Source organism: Chelonia mydas, chromosome 2 (assembly GCF_015237465.2).
Source record: "Chelonia mydas isolate rCheMyd1 chromosome 2, rCheMyd1.pri.v2, whole genome shotgun sequence".
NCBI classification, from domain to species: Eukaryota; Metazoa; Chordata; order Testudines; family Cheloniidae; genus Chelonia; species Chelonia mydas.
The window spans coordinates 160,725,706-160,743,251 of record NC_057850.1 but is presented as its reverse complement, the minus strand read 5'-3'; the positions used below and the strand labels follow the sequence as shown (position 1 = coordinate 160,743,251).

Below are 17,546 nucleotides of genomic sequence, written 5' to 3'. Positions count from 1 at the left end.
TGAAATATCTGGAGGGCTTTTTCTCAGTCTCTCTTTCTATCTGTGTGAGAGTAACTGAGCTATATCGCATAAAACTGAAAACTATAATTTTCTTTATTTTCTTGAGATATATACGAAATTTATTTCAGAACCTATCAGTTCTTTTCTTGTACTAATTAGCTAAAGACTCTATTAATGCAGATTCATCTCAAACAGGACCAAAGATAAGAACAAAACATACTCCACTAATGTAAAACCATCATGGGACACAGGAAAAAGTGTATTCAACAGTAGCAAGGATGATGGCTTTGAAAACAATGGGGCAGACCTTAATCTGGTGCAAATTTGTCATCGCTCCATTGAAGGGAATGGAGCTATAACAACTGAAGTGTAAGACCATAAGAATGGCCATTCTGGGTCAGACCAAAGGTCCATCTAGCCCAGTATCCTGTCTTCTGACAGTGGCCAATGCCAGAGGGAATGAACAGAACAGGTAATCATCGAGTGATCCATCCCCTGTCGCCCATTCATAGCTTCTGGCAAAAGAAAAAAGTGTGTGGTGCTATGTCAATTTACATCACCTGAGAATCTCCCTCTGTCCATAGAAGTCACCCTTTCGGTCCAAACTCCATTCAACTGGGGCAGGGGAATGACAGGGAGGGCATCTTCAGAAGGGCATAGTGTTAGCCTAACTCTGTTTCCACTGAACTCAGTGATGAAACTGACTTCAATGGGAGGAGAGCTGAGCAAAAGCAGAGCAGGATTTTCCAAAGCACCCTTAAGTGCCATGTGAAAACATTCTACTCACCCAAGTGGTATAATTCACCTTTTAAAACTTTGTGAACCTCAAACACTTAATTTCCAGACTCTCATTCTTTAGGATAAATATTTTTCCAGATTACATAGTTTCCAATGCAAGAGGCCATTTTAGGGAATCTTCAAACAGCAAGCAGAGCCATATAAAGCACATGCATTGGATTCGAGGAAGAAGAGAAGAGAAGCGCTTACCCATTGTGCTCTTCCTCTTGTCTTCCTTTTCTTCTGTTCTGTTTGGCATGACAGGAGCAGGAGGAGTTGGTGGTGGAGGGGCACGCCTCTTTTTCTTCTGAAAATCATTCTGTGATGCCCCTTGTGGAATCTAGCAAAAAACAAATTGAAAAATCCACATGGTGAGGAATGTAATTTTAGGTTTCCTGCATTATCAGTAACAGAAATGCACAGCAGTTCACAGAATTTGTTTCTTACATAAATGTACTTCAGCTCAGAATATCACCATGATGCTTTGTAATGAAAGTCAGTCCAAAACTAAAAAGGGACATTATAAGGTAAAATTGGAAGAGAAGGGATGATACAGCGGCTCAGTGGGAGAAGGAGTTCCAGCCTGCAAAAGTGAAAGGCGGGTGTACAAGCATGTGTATTTGTTGATCTTGGGAATTAGTGGGACAAATATTCCGAGATGCATGCTCCTGAAAGAGATGTGCATAAAATACCCAATCCAAAGCTCATTGATATCTGTCTATTGGCGTCTATAGCCTTTGGATTATGGTTAACTACTCAACGTTGTTCATGCAGGGCCTGATTACCTCTCATTTTCCCTAATTTTCTTCTCACACTTACGTAAATTGGGAGCAATCCCAGTGAAGCCAATGGAGTTACACTGGTATAAGTGGGAGAGGAATCAGACCTGCAAGTCCTACATTATGTGGCCAAGTGCCTATGTTGGACTGTTGCACTTTTCAAGCGAGCTTTTGAAGATTTGGCTGTATGAGGTGCTGAGGCTTCAAAATAAAGGCAACATGCTGAATGAAGTTGGTCAGTCATGACTTAAAAGCTTATTAGATCCTTTACAGAAAAACAATTAACACAAGTGACTAGAGTGTTGTTGGATGGCACAACGTTTTCTGCAGTGTATTGGAATACAGTTGTGTGTGTGCATGGCTCTATGTTATTCATGACCCTGAAAAATTTACTGGAAATGGGTTAGGCTGTTATATGTCTTCCATTTTGACTCTCTAAGTGAATAGAGTGTTTGTGAGGTACTAATAGCATGAGGCTGAGACAAGCTTAATATAGACAGCAGCTATGGAAGCCTCCCATACATGCAGCCTTGCCTATGCACCTCCATCATCACTTGCAATACAGCTGCTATTCCTGTCCTGAAACTCTACTGAGCAGAAACTACGAAACACGCTGTGGGGGGGAAAAAAGTTACATTTTTTCCAGAAGCTTTAATGAACACGTATATTTATTGTGGAGGATGACAATATAGCGAACAATAACTTCACAATGCTAAAGACTACTATCAAAGTTTCAGCTAAGCAATCGCATGTGAAAGCATCTTTCATAAGCATTCAGTGCATCCTGACAATATTTGGGATACATGACTGAGTTCCTAACAAGGTCTACGAAAGAGCAGTACCCAATTTGAACCAATCTTCTTCCACAGTGGCAGCAAAATACTTCCATATCAGCTCAAACATTACTGTGCTTTATGGTAAAGATCATGTGGTAAAAATATGAAATCTCCACACAGGTGCAACCACACAAATAAATCCTAGCGAAAACATCTCCTAACACCACAAGCTTTGGTGTCTGGAAAGACCAGGAATAGTGCATGGAAAATTAGCAGAAGGAAAAAGTTTCTCTACATTAGTACTTTGTCTGGAGATCATTTTACTGATCCCTCTAGCAACTTTAAAATTAATAAAACATAGTGTTCCACTGCAATAAAGTTCAAGAAATTTTACATTTCCCCCGTTGTCTACAGTATTTAAATCTGGTTTTTAGATGCTAAGAAAAGGTTATATAAGTCAGTGAAGACTGGTAACAAGTTGCATAGTTAAGAAGGATCTGCATAATACAAACTATTATGCAATGGGAATCAGAGTGGTTTTTTTAAAACTATATGTAAAAATCTGTGAGCCAAACCCTGCAGACCTTAGGGCCCAATTCAGCAAAGCGCCCGAGCGTGTGTTTAAAGTTAAGCACGTAGTTAAGTGCTTTGTTGAACTGGGACCTTAGTTCCTACTTTTCTTTTTTTCCCGGGGGGATGGGAGGGGAAGGGGAGAGGGAGGGGAAGACAATACATTAAAGTAAAAAGGAGCTTTTCCTGGAACACTCTTTGTGACTGGGGCTGTGGTGGAGGAGGTGCTGACAAAGCAAGTTCTACATCTGGGTGTAATGAAAGACATGCCAGGAGATGTTAAAAGGGCCATAGGGCAATGATGAATAGGGCCCAGTTTTCCTAACTGCTGGGGCCTCAACTCAGCCTAAACTGTGAAAATGGTGCTGGGCTCTCGCTGCTTGGAAATCAGCAAAAATGAAGATTCTTCACTTAGAATTGAACTAACAGTTCTGATGACGATGTATGAACCAGCGCTTAGACACATCTATTGAACAAGTGAGAGAGGGTGTCATTTTTATTTCACCAGTGTTCTGCACACAACCCCAGTTTTTGGATGATTGCCATAAGCCCTGCTGAGAAATAAACTGCTGGGGGTTTTGTTCACAATTTGATAGTATAGATAATTACAGCAAGGAAATATCTGGAAGCCATGCATTTATTAAACGGTACATTTTTATGAGAAAATTAGTAATAAATTGCCTACTAGGTAGCAGTTAAGTGATGAGCCATACAAATAAATCCAAAACATTAAAATAACAAATAGATACCAGACATATAGATATATTAGATACAAACTACATTGTTATATAAATTAGATATATTAGATATAAATTAGATTGACTGATTAATTGACATACAAAAATTTTAAACTTGGAACTGATAAGTTTGCAGTTTGCCTGTCAACTCACTGATCACTTTGCACATGTGTTTTATCTCCATGTCCCACCTTCAATCTCTTTTAGTCTTTTTATGTGAACTATTTCAGAGAGGCACGATGTTTTCCTGAAAGTTCAGTTCCATCTAGAATGCTACCATTGCATAAAGAAATCACCACCACCAAAGATCTTGAGCCAGAGAACTCCTGTCCTTGGTTCCAATCTAACTGAACCTGGGCAGCGACAGACCACCCTACTGCTTCATTACTGCCAGCTAGTGACTGGTTATCACAGAAGTAGTGAAGGCCTAGCTTATAAAGGGCTCTGTCTACCAATACTACATTATTAATAAAACAGAGGCAGAAATTTCTCCCCACCTGGGAGGTAAATGAATAATAACTTTTAAAATAATTAAGTATTGCAAATAAGCAAAAGGTATAAATAGTTTAGAGAAAATTCTATGCTCTGTCAACTCAGCATTTGAACGTAAAACTGTTGCTGAAGCTTGAAACTGGTTTCAAACGCAAGTATGTCACCAAGGTAATTTGCTGAATGAATACTTAGGTGCAGTAGGCACCAATTCTGTATTCATAAGAAATTCATTTACAGTTGAAGAAGCTATTTTGAGCTTTGAACATGTACCTTTTAATTCTACACAAAATAAGAAATGGAGTTAATAACTATTGCACTGTGTGGATGTGAGGGCATATGACTATGTGCAGTGGTCCTTTATTTGGAAAGTATTATACCCTGTATGCACAGTGTGCCTGACTTGCATTCAGTTGACAAATAGCTGTTTCATGACAAATAGAAACAGACAGGATCTAGAAGAGTTGTAATGAGTGGCTGTGAGGCATCACAGTAAATGTACCCTAGATTTGAAAATATAGGTTGGAATTTGGTGGAATAAGAAAGCCCTAAACTAACTGGTGTTACTGCTAAAGTGGCTCCTGTATCTTTTTCAACATCTGCTATTCTGCAGCCCTAAAATTCAGAGTGTTCAACATGGCATCTCCCAATGCAAGGCAATTTCCATCATCAAAACAGAAAAGTGACAATGCATCAAGATAAAAATAAATAAATAAGTTAAAAATAAATTCTTGCACTTACAGTGGCAAATTTACCATCTCTTTATACTAATGTCCACTGAGTTACATTTACCATTTTTCATCCAACAATCTCAAAGTGCTGAGCAGATGGTTGACATTTTTATAAAGCAAACGTTCAGACTTCAAGTTATAGCTGTATCATCGTAAGAAAGAACATAACCATAAGAGAAAGTGGTAAATTTGAAACATACATCGCCTGGGACATCTATTTACCTGTAACTCCATTATATTACATATAGTAAATATATGTGCATATATACAGTTCTGCCTAAAGTTTAAGGTAGGGTGAAGTTAGCTATAATTAGAGGCCAAGATTTTCAAAAGTGACTAGACATTTTGAGGACTCAATTTTTGGGTGCCTAATGCTGGACACTCTAAAATGGTCTGATTTACAGAGACACTCAGCACTTAGAGGTGTCAAGTTGGGCATCCAAAAACGGAGGCAACAAAATTCATTTGTCACTTTTGAAAATCAATAGAGTTATTCCAGATTTACACAGGGGTCACTGAAGTTAGAACCTGTCTCTAAAGAGCTCATTTTTTATCTCCTTTGTCATGAACTGACTGCAACTGAGAGAAATTCAATAAAAGGCCAATCTCAAGGAAAGTCCTATCAGTCAATATATCTGATGGTTTTGAAGGGGCTAACGTACAGCAGACAGTCCAGTCTTTAACTGAATGTGGGAAACTCTGTGTCCACTCTAGTGTGCTCAACATGCTTTTGTTTTCCTGAAGGAGGAGCTAGACTGAGGACCACTAATGTTATATTTTCTTGTCCACGTCTATTGCGTTTGTGGCGGAATCAAGCAGCAATCAGGCATTTAGACAGAAATAAGTTACTGTATTTCATAATGGCATTTTAGATCACTGCTAAGAGAAAATAAATGACCTCTGTAACTCCATCTTTCAGGATAGTATCTTACAAAAAAGAGCCAAAATTAAAGGTGGGGCTGAGACCTGAAATTCAAATCTGAATCTGAAATGTCCCCAAATTCAGTAAGGTTTGGATCCGAGGATTTGGCTTGGGCATTATGGAGAAATCCAGGAAGGCAGGATACGGATTTGAACTTTCTCAGCATCTGAGGGTGGCTGGATGCAGGGTTTCTGTTTGGGATCATTTTTAATCATCACCTATTCCACAGGATGTTCTACCAGCATGTAGCAGCTTTCATGTTCACTCTGGGTTCCCGCAGGCAAAGCAGCCATTTCTACTGCTATGAGGAAAACTGGGCAGACTGGTGGAAGAGAGATAAAATAATAATAGAAGACTTGAGAACCAAAGGGGAGAGTAGGATAACAGAATTTTCCTCTGTAAATGATAAAGATCCTTTGGCACTTGGTGAAGAACTCGCATGTGAAAGGCATTAGCTTGATGCATCAAATTCCTCAAAGATGTATTACTTCCTACTCTACCAAGAGGAAAGAATCCTCTGCAGATAGCAGCTTATTTTCAGCTTGCATACTTATTTACCAGTGACACTTGCTGTCAGGTCTGAACTTAGATAGATGTGTAGAGGCACAAACAACCTGAATGTTACAGAAAAAGGGGAAAAAAAAAAAAAGCAAATGCAACCATTTCAATAATGAAGGCTTAGTCAACTACGCAAAAATATTGCTTCTCTTATCCTGTTGGCTAAGTGCAATGTACTCACAAACACACCATAAAGAAGATGAAAAGCTTGTTTAAAACTAGCAATGCTATACATATATAAAGAGTGTCTAGTTCAAGACTGGGTCATAAAAATTGTTAGATTTACCAAGGCTGACATTAAAGAACCACTTCTATCTAGGAGGCTAAACATAAATGGCAAAAAACACAAAGAACATTGTGTTTCTTTTTTGCAATCGTATATACCAAAACAATAGAACTTGAAAATCATTTGTTATGGCTGGCTGCTTCTTTTATAAAGAAATCAAGCCTTAACAATATTATCTGAAGTAATTTCCCATCCAAACTTTGTTATAAGAGCCCCTTACTGAGTGCAACAGCTTATTTTGCTGTTCTCAGCACTTGTGTTTCACTTTTGTGGCATTTTTAAGAAAGCTTGATGAGATGATTAGGTGAGTTTCTGGTTATGCAACAAATAAATAAAGAGCAATGTTAACTTCAGGACATGTTTTTAAAATGTTCTTTGAGTACAGGTTGCTACCATAAAACTGAACTAAAATAGTCCTTTGTGACCTAAATCTGACAAATACTGTTCACCCCTTCTGCGTCCTTTATTGGTGAGACCACACAAGATGCAAAAGGCGATTTTCAATTAAATTCATGTCACTGGCTCATGTATTACTTTGGAAAAAGTTTACAGTATTACAGACAAAGCATTTGAGGAACATGGTGAGTGCATTTTACTTTTGTGAGAGTTCAAAACTTGAATTACATTTTTGGCCTAGAGATGAGATATCGGTAGATACTAAAAACTAAAAGTGTATTACAAATAATGCCAAGAAAAAATGATGTATCGAAGTGGTTGGGAAAGGGAGTCCTATCTGGCTAAAACCTGAGAGTTTCATTCAATAGCATTCTAGTGGGCACATTATGGACATCAGCATTTGACAGGAACAGGTTATGTAGATATGGTACAGAGGGACATATCCAGATAGAACACAACCCGAAATGAACTTTTTCACACGAAATAAACAACAACAACAACAACAAAAAGTTCAAAAGTCAGAAGATTATCAAGTAAGCTTTCAACTCGAGCATTAGCTCTATCCCTTAAATTTTGCCCATGCTCTGCCTACAGGCCAGGCACTCCCATTGTCCTTGTCCAATTTTCACCGTCACCCTTTCCAATACATCCCCAATATTCCTGCCAATACTCACTATGCTGGTCTGCCGAATGCCAGCCACTCCATATTCACAGGCCAAAGACCTAACTCTCTCCAAACCTATCCTCAGTGAACACCTGAGCATGAGAAAGGTGTCGGCAAGATGGGTGCCTATGGAGTACTGATCAGAACAGAACACAACCTGATATTTCCAGGCAACTTCTGGAGTGCTTTCAAGTAAACCCAGAAAAATTCTTGAGCGGGATTGCAACTCAGGATGAGACATGGATTTCCCATCCAGCCTATTCACCAGATTTGGCTCCCTCAGGCCAAGTCTACACCAGGAGAGGGATCGATCTAAGTTACGCAACTTCAGCTACGTGAATAACGCAGCTGAAGTCGACGTACTTAGATCTACTTACTGCGATGTCTTCACTGCAGTAAGTTGACGGCTGATGCTCCCCCATCAACTCTGCCTGCGCCTCTCGCTCCGTTGGAGTACCGGAGTCGACAGGAGAGCGCTTGGCAGTCAACCCCCGCTGGATTGATTGCTGCCCGTCGATCCAGCGGGTAATGTAGACAAGCCCTCAGTCTTCTACCTGCTCCCTAAGTTGAAGGAAGACCTTTGTGGGAAGAGTTTCAGTGACAATGAGATGATTGAAGCAGTCCATGGGTTTCTAGACATACAGGACAAGGACTTCTACAAGATAGACATAGTCAAGCTGCAGCTGTACTGGACCAAGTGCACTGATATCAAGGGAGACTTATTGAAAAATAAACAAATAACTGAATGCAAATGATGCTTTTTTCTTTGTCAGGCTAGAAACTTTCTGAACGCCACTTGTAGTCCGAACACACAGGCCTGCTCTACGCTGTGGGGGCGGGGGGAGAGGCCGGGGGATAGATCTAAGATACTCAACTTGAGCTACTAGAATAGCGTAGCTGAAGTAGACGTATCTTAGATCGACTTAGAATCACCTACTTCGCATCCTTGTGGCATGGGATCGACGGCTGTCGCTCCCCCGTCGACTCCGCCTCCGCCTCTCATCCTGGTGGAGTTCCAGAGTCGACAGCAGAGCGATTGGGGATCGATTTACTGCGTCTACACTAGACACGATAAATCGATCCCCGATAGATCGATCACACCTGCCGATCCGGTGGGTAGTGTAGACGTGGCCACACATACAGGTTATCCTCTTTAGGTCAATGAGTGACTAAGACCTTGCAGGGCAAGTTATCGCTGGTGAGATGTGTTTGCCTTCCAGCTCTCACTCCCTCTCCTTTCCCTCTTTTCTGTAATGTTTCCTCCTTTATTCTTTGTTATTTTATTGACTGCTCTCATCTTTGCTGTTTTTCCAGTTTGTAATTGTTTGTGTGGTGCGCTACCCACCATATTGGAGAAGGTCCAGCGGGTGTTTGATAGACAACTATTTTCTGTATTTTACAGATTCATGTACTTGGACAAAAAGGAGAATGCACATTTACTAAATCATGTACTGACTATGGGCCACATTCTGCCACCCTTAGTTATGCTGAGCTGTACCTGACAGAGTAGCCATATTCTCTGATTTCGGCCAGCCAGACTTTGATACTCTTACTTGCATGTATTTCTATCGGCCTACTTGGGACAGTGGGAGTGGCCTTTTAAGTAAAGTCAGGAGCCAGCCTACCTGTGACAGGCTCCTGTAAGGGAGAATGAGCCAACTCATCCCTACCTGGAGGCAACTTAATCCTTACATAATTGATTGGCAGTTGTTTAGCTAATGACTTCAATAAAAGATTACTAGGACTCAGCCAGGCTCAAGGAGAGAGGAAGTGTCTGAAGAGAGCAGCCCCCAAGAGAGCTCATTAGAGCAAGGAGCCGGGATGCTGTGCTCCCAGAGAGAGCAGCTCTCTAGAGAGGACAGCAACAGCAGCAGGACAGAAACCAAGGTACTGCAGCTGGCTGGAGAAAAGTGGCTACAGCTGAGGGCTGCCGTGGATTAAGGTAGAGATTGAACTGGAACAGACAACTGCAGGCCCCAACGAGGAAGGCTTTACACCCTTCAGCCTTGCCAAGAGGGGCCGCGATTAAGAAACTCAGGCCCCCAGGAAGAGGGGCATGAAACTTCAGAATTCAGGGGAGATATTTTTTATATCTAATTTATTTACATTTAATAAAGTAAAATCCAAACAGGGGAATTTTGTTTTACACCCTTTTGGACCATGTGGAATTCTTAGGAGACCCCGAGGCAGCCAGCAGGGGGCATTACAGGGAGTAAGGTCCTACACAGTGTAAGGAGGAGAGGCAAATCCTAGCCCGGTGAAAACCTTCCTAGTTAATATTCTAACTGGGGAAACAATTGTACCATCAGGGAATACATATCAGACCATCCTGTCTTTCTTCTCTTCCACAAGGAACACAAGCAAATCTTGAAATAGGAAGAATGAATTTATAGGAAGCCCTGCTCATAAAAGATATGCTTTATTTGCCTTGTTAATTAGGTTCAAAGTCTTGGCATAACAATAACTCTACTGATGCTTCTATAGCATTGTGTGAAAGTTAAATGGTAGAATGGTGGGGTTTTTCTTCTTTGTAAGGTTTTCACTGTGATATTGTATACTACTTACTGCCTATGAGAAGAAAATGTTTTGAACCAAGCAGGAGCCATTTTAAAGAAATCAACAGCACAGAGATAAATCTTTAAGCTGCAGAAAGGAGACATAAATCTGTCTGTTCAGCTTGGTGATATAGAAGCTGCTCCACCCAGCTGAGCTTGCATTTTCACAGAACAGCAGACCCTTCACTCTGCCTAAATCTAACAGCCTTAGGAAGTCCCAGTTTGACTTTAATATATCCTTCACACTATTTATTCACATGTCTAATACATCCAGGACAGGTCATGCGTTATTAGATTTTTCTTTGGCATACAATGACTGAGAAACCAGATTTTGGGAACCTCTCAAAGAAACAGCACTGAGTAATTTTATGAGGGCTGATCACACTAAGTTATACTGTGTAGTGTTTCTGGCAAATACTGAATTCCTCCCTTCGCACCCCATAGAATAATGTGACTAGAAATTGAATTTATGTGACTGAATTCCACATGTACTGTATGCATAAAGTCAGTATAGTCTGATATTTCTTTGAATAGCTCCCAAAATATGGTCATTGTGTTACAGGAGATCACTTCAATGGTGGGACATTTTAGTAGTGTTCTCTGATCCCTAATGTAACACAACAAAAATCATTACCTTGTGGCTCTATTGAGATATTCAGAAACATGGTACATGGAAACAGTTTTAGGCTGACCTTTGAACAGGATATTCTATAAAGTAGTTGTAATTTACCATGGAAAATTATCCATAGATTTAATGTGGGTTCTACTCTGATCGATGCCAGTACAGTCCCTTTGAATGGGCACTGTTAATTCTCTTGGCCCTACACTACTTAACATTTTAATGAATGATCTGGAAGAAAATACAAAATAATCACTGATACAGTTTGCAGATGACCCAAAAACTAGGGGACTGGTAAATAACAAAAAGGACAGGTCACTGATACAGAGCAATCTGGATCTCTGGGTAAACCGGGCCCAAGCAAATGAGATGAGTTAATGGAAATGTATACATCTCAGAACAAAAAAATGTAGGTCTTATTTACAGGATGGGGGACTCGCATGTGGATGGCAGCTCGAATGAACATGTAAGAAAATCAAGCTTGCCTGCAAAGACTTCTCCAGCCATCCAAGGAAGATAGATACTTGAAAGAACATTCTAAGCCCTGGTCTACACTAGGACTTTAGGTCGAATTTAGCAGCGTTAAATCGATGTAAACCCGCACCTGTCCACACGATGAAGCCGTTTATTTCGACTTAAAGGGCTCTTAAAATCGATTTCCTTACTCCACCCCTGACAAGTGGATTAGCGCTTAAATCGGCCTTGCCGGGTCGAATTTGGGGTACTGTGGACACAATTCGACGGTATTGGCCTCCGGGAGCTATCCCAGAGTGCTCCATTTTGACCGCTCTGGACAGCACTCTCAACTCAGATGCACTGGCCAGGTAGACAGGAAAAGAACCGCGAACTTTTGAATCTCATTTCCTGTTTGGCCAGCGTGGCAAGCTGCAGGTGACCATGCAGAGCTCATCAGCAGAGGTGACCATGATGGAGTCTCAGAATCGCAAAAGAGCTCCAGCATGGACCGAACGGGAGGTACGGGATCTGATCGCTGTACGGGGAGAGGAATCCGTGCTATCAGAACTCCGTTCCAGTTTTCGAAATGCCAAAACCTTTGTCAAAATCTCCCAGGGCATGAAGGACAGAGGCCATAACAGGGACCCGAAGCAGTGCCGCGTGAAACTGAAGGAGCTGAGGCAAGCCTACCAGAAAACCAGAGAGGCGAACGGCCGCTCCGGGTCAGAGCCCCAAACATGCCGCTTCTATGATGAGCTGCATGCCATTTTAGGGGGTTCAGCCACCACTACCCCAGCCGTGTTGTTTGACTCCTTCAATGGAGATGGAGGCAATACGGAAGCAGGTTTGGGGGACGAAGAAGATGATGATGATGAGGAGGTTGTAGATAGCTCACAGCAAGCAAGCAGAGAAACCGGTTTTCCCGACAGCCAGGAACTGTTTCTCACCCTAGACCTGGAGCCAGTACCCCCCGAACCCACCCAAGGCTGCCTCCTGGACCCAGCAGGCGGAGAAGGGACCTCCGGTGAGTGTACCTTTTAAAATACTATACATGGTTTAAAAGCAAGCATGTGAAAGGATTACTTTGCCCTGGCATTTGCGGCTCTCCTGGATATACTCCCAAAGCCTTTGCAAAAGGTTTCTGGGGAGGGCAGACTTATTGCGTCCTTCATGGTAGGACACTTTACCACTCCAGGCCAGTAACACGTACTCGGGAATCATTGTACAACAAAGCATTGCAGTGTATGTTTGCTGGCGTTCAAGCAACATCCGTTCTTTATCTCTCTGTGTTATCCTCAGGAGAGTGAGATATAATCCATGGTCACCTGGTTGAAATAGGGTGCTTTTCTTCAGGGGACACTCAGAGGAGCCCATTCCTGCTGGGCTGTTTGCCTGCGGCTGAACAGAAATGTTCCCCGCTGTTAGCCACAGGGAGGGGGGAGGGTTGAGGGGGTAGCCACGCGGTGGGGGGAGGCAAAATGCGACCTTGTAACGAAAGCACATGTGCTATGTATGTAATGTTAACAGCAAGGTTTACCCTGAAAGAGTGTAGCCAGTGTTTTATAAAATGTGTCTTTTTAAATACCGCTGTCCCTTTTTTTTTCTCCACCAGCTGCATGTGTTTCAATGATCACAGGATCTTCTCCTTCCCAGAGGCTAGTGAAGATTAGAAAGAAAAAAAAACGCACTCGAGATGAAATGTTCTCCGAGCTGATGCTGTCCTCCCACACTGACAGAGCACAGACGAATGCATGGAGGCAAATAATGTCAGAGTGCAGGAAAGCACAAAATGACCGGGAGGAGAGGTGGCGGGCTGAAGAGAGTAAGTGGCGGGCTGAAGAGAGTAAGTGGCGGGCTGAAGAGAGGGCCGAAGCTCGAATGTGGCGGCAGCGTGATGAGAGGAGGCAGGATTCAATGCTGAGGCTGCTGGAGGACCAAACCAGAATGCTCCAGTGTATGGTTGAGCTGCAGCAAAGGCAGCTGGAGAACAGACTGCCACTACAGCCCCTGTGTAACCAACCGCCCTCCTCCCCAAGTTCCATAGCCTCCACACCCAGACGCCCAAGAACGCGGTGGGGGGGCCTCCGGCCAACCAGCCACTCCACCACAGAGGATTGCCCAAAAAAAAGAAGGCTGTCATTCAATAAATTTTAAAGTTGTAAACTTTTAAAGTGCTGTGTGGCATTTTCCTTCCCTCCTCCACCACCCCTCCTGGGCTACCTTGGTAGTCATCCCCCTGTTTGTGTGATGAATGAATGAAGAATGCATGAATGTGAAGCAACAATGACTTTATTGCCTCTGCAAGCGGTGATCGAAGGGAGGAGGAGAGGGTGGTTAGTTTACAGGGAAGTAGAGTGAACCAAGGGGCGGGGGGTTTCATCAAGGAGAAACAAACAGAACTTTCACACCGTAGCCTGGCCAGTCATGAAACTGGTTTTCAAAGCCTCTCTGATGCGTACCGCGCCCTCCTGTGCTCTTCTAACCGCCCTGGTGTCTGGCTGCGCGTAACCAGCAGCCAGGCGATTTGCCTCAACCTCCCACCCCGCCATAAACGTCTCCCCCTTACTCTCACAGATATTGTGGAGCACACAGCAAGCAGTAATAACAGTGGGAATATTGGTTTCGCTGAGGTCTAAGCGAGTCAGTAAACTGCGCCAGCACGCCTTTAAACGTCCAAATGCACATTCTACCACCATTCTGCACTTGCTCAGCCTGTAGTTGAACAGCTCCTGACTACTGTCCAGGCTGCCTGTGTATGGCTTCATGAGCCATGGCATTAAGGGGTAGGCTGGGTCCCCAAGGATACATATAGGCATTTCAACATCCCCAACAGTTATTTTCTGGTCTGGGAATAAAGTCCCTTCTTGCAGCTTTTGAAACAGACCAGAGTTCCTGAAGATGCGAGCGTCATGTACCTTTCCCGGCCATCCCACGTTGATGTTGGTGAAACGTCCCTTGTGATCCACCAGAGCTTGCAGCACTATTGAAAAGTACCCCTTGCGGTTTATGTACTCGCCGGCTTGGTGCTCCGGTGCCAAGATAGGGATATGGGTTCCGTCTATGGCCCCACCACAGTTAGGGAATCCCATTGCAGCAAAGCCATCCACTATGACCTGCACATTTCCCAGGGTCACTACCCTTGATATCAGCAGATCTTTGATTGCGTGGGCTACTTGCATCACAGCAGCCCCAACAATAGATTTGCCCACTCCAAATTGATTCCCAACTGACCGGTAGCTGTCTGGCGTTGCAAGCTTCCACAGGGCTATCGCCACTCGCTTCTCAACTGTGAGGGCTGCTCTCATCTTGGTATTCATGCGCTTCAGGGCAGGGGAAAGCAAGTCACAAAGTTCCATGAAAGTGCCCTTACGCATGCGAAAGTTTCGCAGCCACTGGGAATCGTCCCAGACCTGCAACACTATGCGGTCCCACCAGTCTGTGCTTGTTTCCCGAGCCCAGAATCGGCGTTCCACAGCATGAACCTGCCCCATTAGCACCATGATGCATGCATTGGCAGGGCCCATGCTTTCAGAGAAATCTGTGTCCATGTCCTGATCACTCACGTGACCGCGCTGACGTCGCCTCCTCGCCCGGTAGCGCTTTGCCAGGTTCTGGTGCTGCATATACTGCTGGATAATGCGTGTGGTGTTTAATGTGCTCCTACTTGCCAAAGTGAGCTGAGCGGACTCCATGCTTGCCTTGGTATGGCGTCCGCACAGAAAAAAGGCGCGGAATGATTGTCTGCCGTTGCTCTGACGGAGGGAGGGGCGACTGACGACACGGCTTACAGGGTTGGCTTCAGGGAGCTAAAATCCACAAAGGGGGTGGCTTTAAATCAAGGAGTAGTTCAGGCAGGAGTTCATGGAGGGTTCCAATAAGAAATGGTGCACCTAAGTTATTGTTCTTATTGGAACAAGGAGGTTAGCCTGGTCTCTGATTGATACATGGCTAGATTTAGCTCACTGCACCTTCTCTGTGAGTGACTGCAGTGTGACCTAGAGGAATGAGTCCCCTAGACAGGGGAAGAGGCAAATGAGTACAAAACAAATCTGGTCTATTTCTTGTTTTGATCCACTCCATCTATCTTTTACATCTTTGGCTGGCAGCAGACGGTGCAGAAGGACTGCATGCCATCCACATCTCATGGCCGCTCGGCAGAAGATGGTGCAATATGACTGCTAGCCATCCTCATCTCTTGCCTGCCTGGCAGAAGATGGTACAATACGATTGCTAGCCATCGTCATCTCTTGCCTGCCCGGCAGAAGACGGTACAATACGACTGCTAGCAATCCGTATTGCCTGCCTGATCACCATAAGACGGTTCAATAGGACTGACTGCAGGACTAAAGAGAATGACCTGGTCAAGTCACCAAAAATTTAGTCCCTGCGCCCATGTCTGCCCAGGCGCTCCCAGCCGATGTGGCCAGGAGCACCTCGGACACGACGAGGACGGCTACCAGTCATACTGCACCGTCTGCTGCCAGAAGGCAATGGGTTGCTGCTACTGTGTAGCAATGCAGTACCGCGTCTGCCAGCACCCAGGAGACATACGGTGACGGTTACCCGAGCGGGCTCCATGCTTGCGGTGGTATGGCGTCCGCACAGGTAACTCAGGAAAAAAGGCGCGAAACGATTGTCTGCCCTTGCCTTCACGGAGGGAGGGAGGGAAGGGGGGCCGGACAATATGTACCCAGAACCACCCGCGACAATGTTTTAGCCCAATCAGAGTGCTCCATTTTGACTGTTCTGGACAGCACTCTCAGCTCCGATGCACGATTGTTTGCCGTTGCTCTGACGCAGGGAGGGGCGACTGAGGACACGGCTTACAGGGTTGACTTCACGGAGGGTTCCAATAAGAAATGGTGCACCTAAGTTATTGTTCTTATTGGAACAAGGAGGTTAGCCTGGCCTCTGATTGATACATGGCTAGATTTAGCTCGCTGCACCTTCTCTGTGAGTGACTGCAGTGTGACCTAGAGGAATGAGTCCCCTAGACAGGAGAGGAGGCAAATGAGTACAAAACAAATCTGGTCTATTTCTTGTTTTGATCCACTCCATCTATCTTTTACATCTTTGGCTGGCAGCAGACGGTGCAGAAGGACATATTGCCTACCTGCTCACCATAAGACGGTTCAATAGGACTGACTGCCGGACTTAAGAGAATGACCTGGTCAAGTCACCAAAAATTTAGTCCCTGCGCCCATGTCTGCCCAGGCGCTCCCAGCCGACGTGGCCAGGAGCACCTCGGACATGACGAGGACGGCTACCAGTCGTATTGTACCGTCTGCTGCCACAAGGCAAGGGGTTGCTGCTACTGTGTAGCAATGCAGAACCGCGTCTGCCAGCACCCAGGAGACATACGGTGACGGTTACCTGAGCGGGCTCCATGCTTGCGGTGGTATGGCGTCCGCACAGGTAACTCAGGAAAAAAGGCGCGAAACGATTGTCTGCCCTTGCTTTCACGGAGGGAGGGAGGGAGGGAAGGGGGGACTGACGATATGTACCCAGAACCACCCACAACAATGTTTCAGCCCCATCAGGCATTGGGATCTCAACCCAGAATTCCAATGGGCAGCGGAGACTGCGGGAACTGTGGGATAGCTACCCACAGTGCAACGCTCCGGAAGTCGACTCTAGCCTCGGTACTGTGGAAGCGCTCCGCCGAGTTAATGCACTTAATGCACTTCTGTGGGGACACACACACTCGAATATATAAAACCGATTTCTAAAAAACCGACTTCTATAAATTCGACCTTATTCCGTAGTGTAGACATACCCTAAGAATATCCTCTAAGTCTGGATAGGGTTCTGAAGTCAATGGGCAAGGATCCACTGGTGATGGTTCATATCAGCTCTAATGACACTTAGAGACAGTAGATGACTTCACAGAATTCGAAAGTGTGCTGAGATCCTTCTTGTCCCAGGAGTGAAGGAAGACAGAAGGCAGAAGATTCTGGAAGTGAACCACTGGCTAGATAAGTGGTGTGGGGTGGAGGGCTGTGTTTTTTTGGAACATCGGTCCACTTCTATGAGGAGAGGGGCATGTATAGTTTAGATGGCCTCCACCTCAGTAGATGGGGGACCAATATCCTCATGGACAGGCTGACTAAAGTAGTCAGGAGAGATTCAAACAAATAGCACAATGAGAGGATAAAAATAGGGAAGACTGAGCATTCAGCACAAAATCAAGACATTTTGAGAACAAAATCAAGGACCATAGGACACGAAAAG

The 17,546-nt window shown here is 44.2% G+C and overlaps 1 protein-coding gene across 13 annotated transcripts in view; it reads right to left on the bottom strand.

Annotated features, from left to right (window-relative positions):
- COBL (cordon-bleu WH2 repeat protein) overlaps positions 1 to 17,546 on the bottom strand; it is a 334,912-nt gene that overhangs the window by 59,004 nt on the left and 258,362 nt on the right. For all 13 annotated transcript variants that reach the window (XM_043540443.1, XM_037889941.2, XM_037889936.2 and 10 more), the window contains one exon: positions 988 to 1,117. In XM_043540443.1, the coding sequence (XP_043396378.1) occupies positions 988 to 1,117 (130 nt within the window). The remainder of the gene's footprint in view (positions 1 to 987; positions 1,118 to 17,546) is intronic.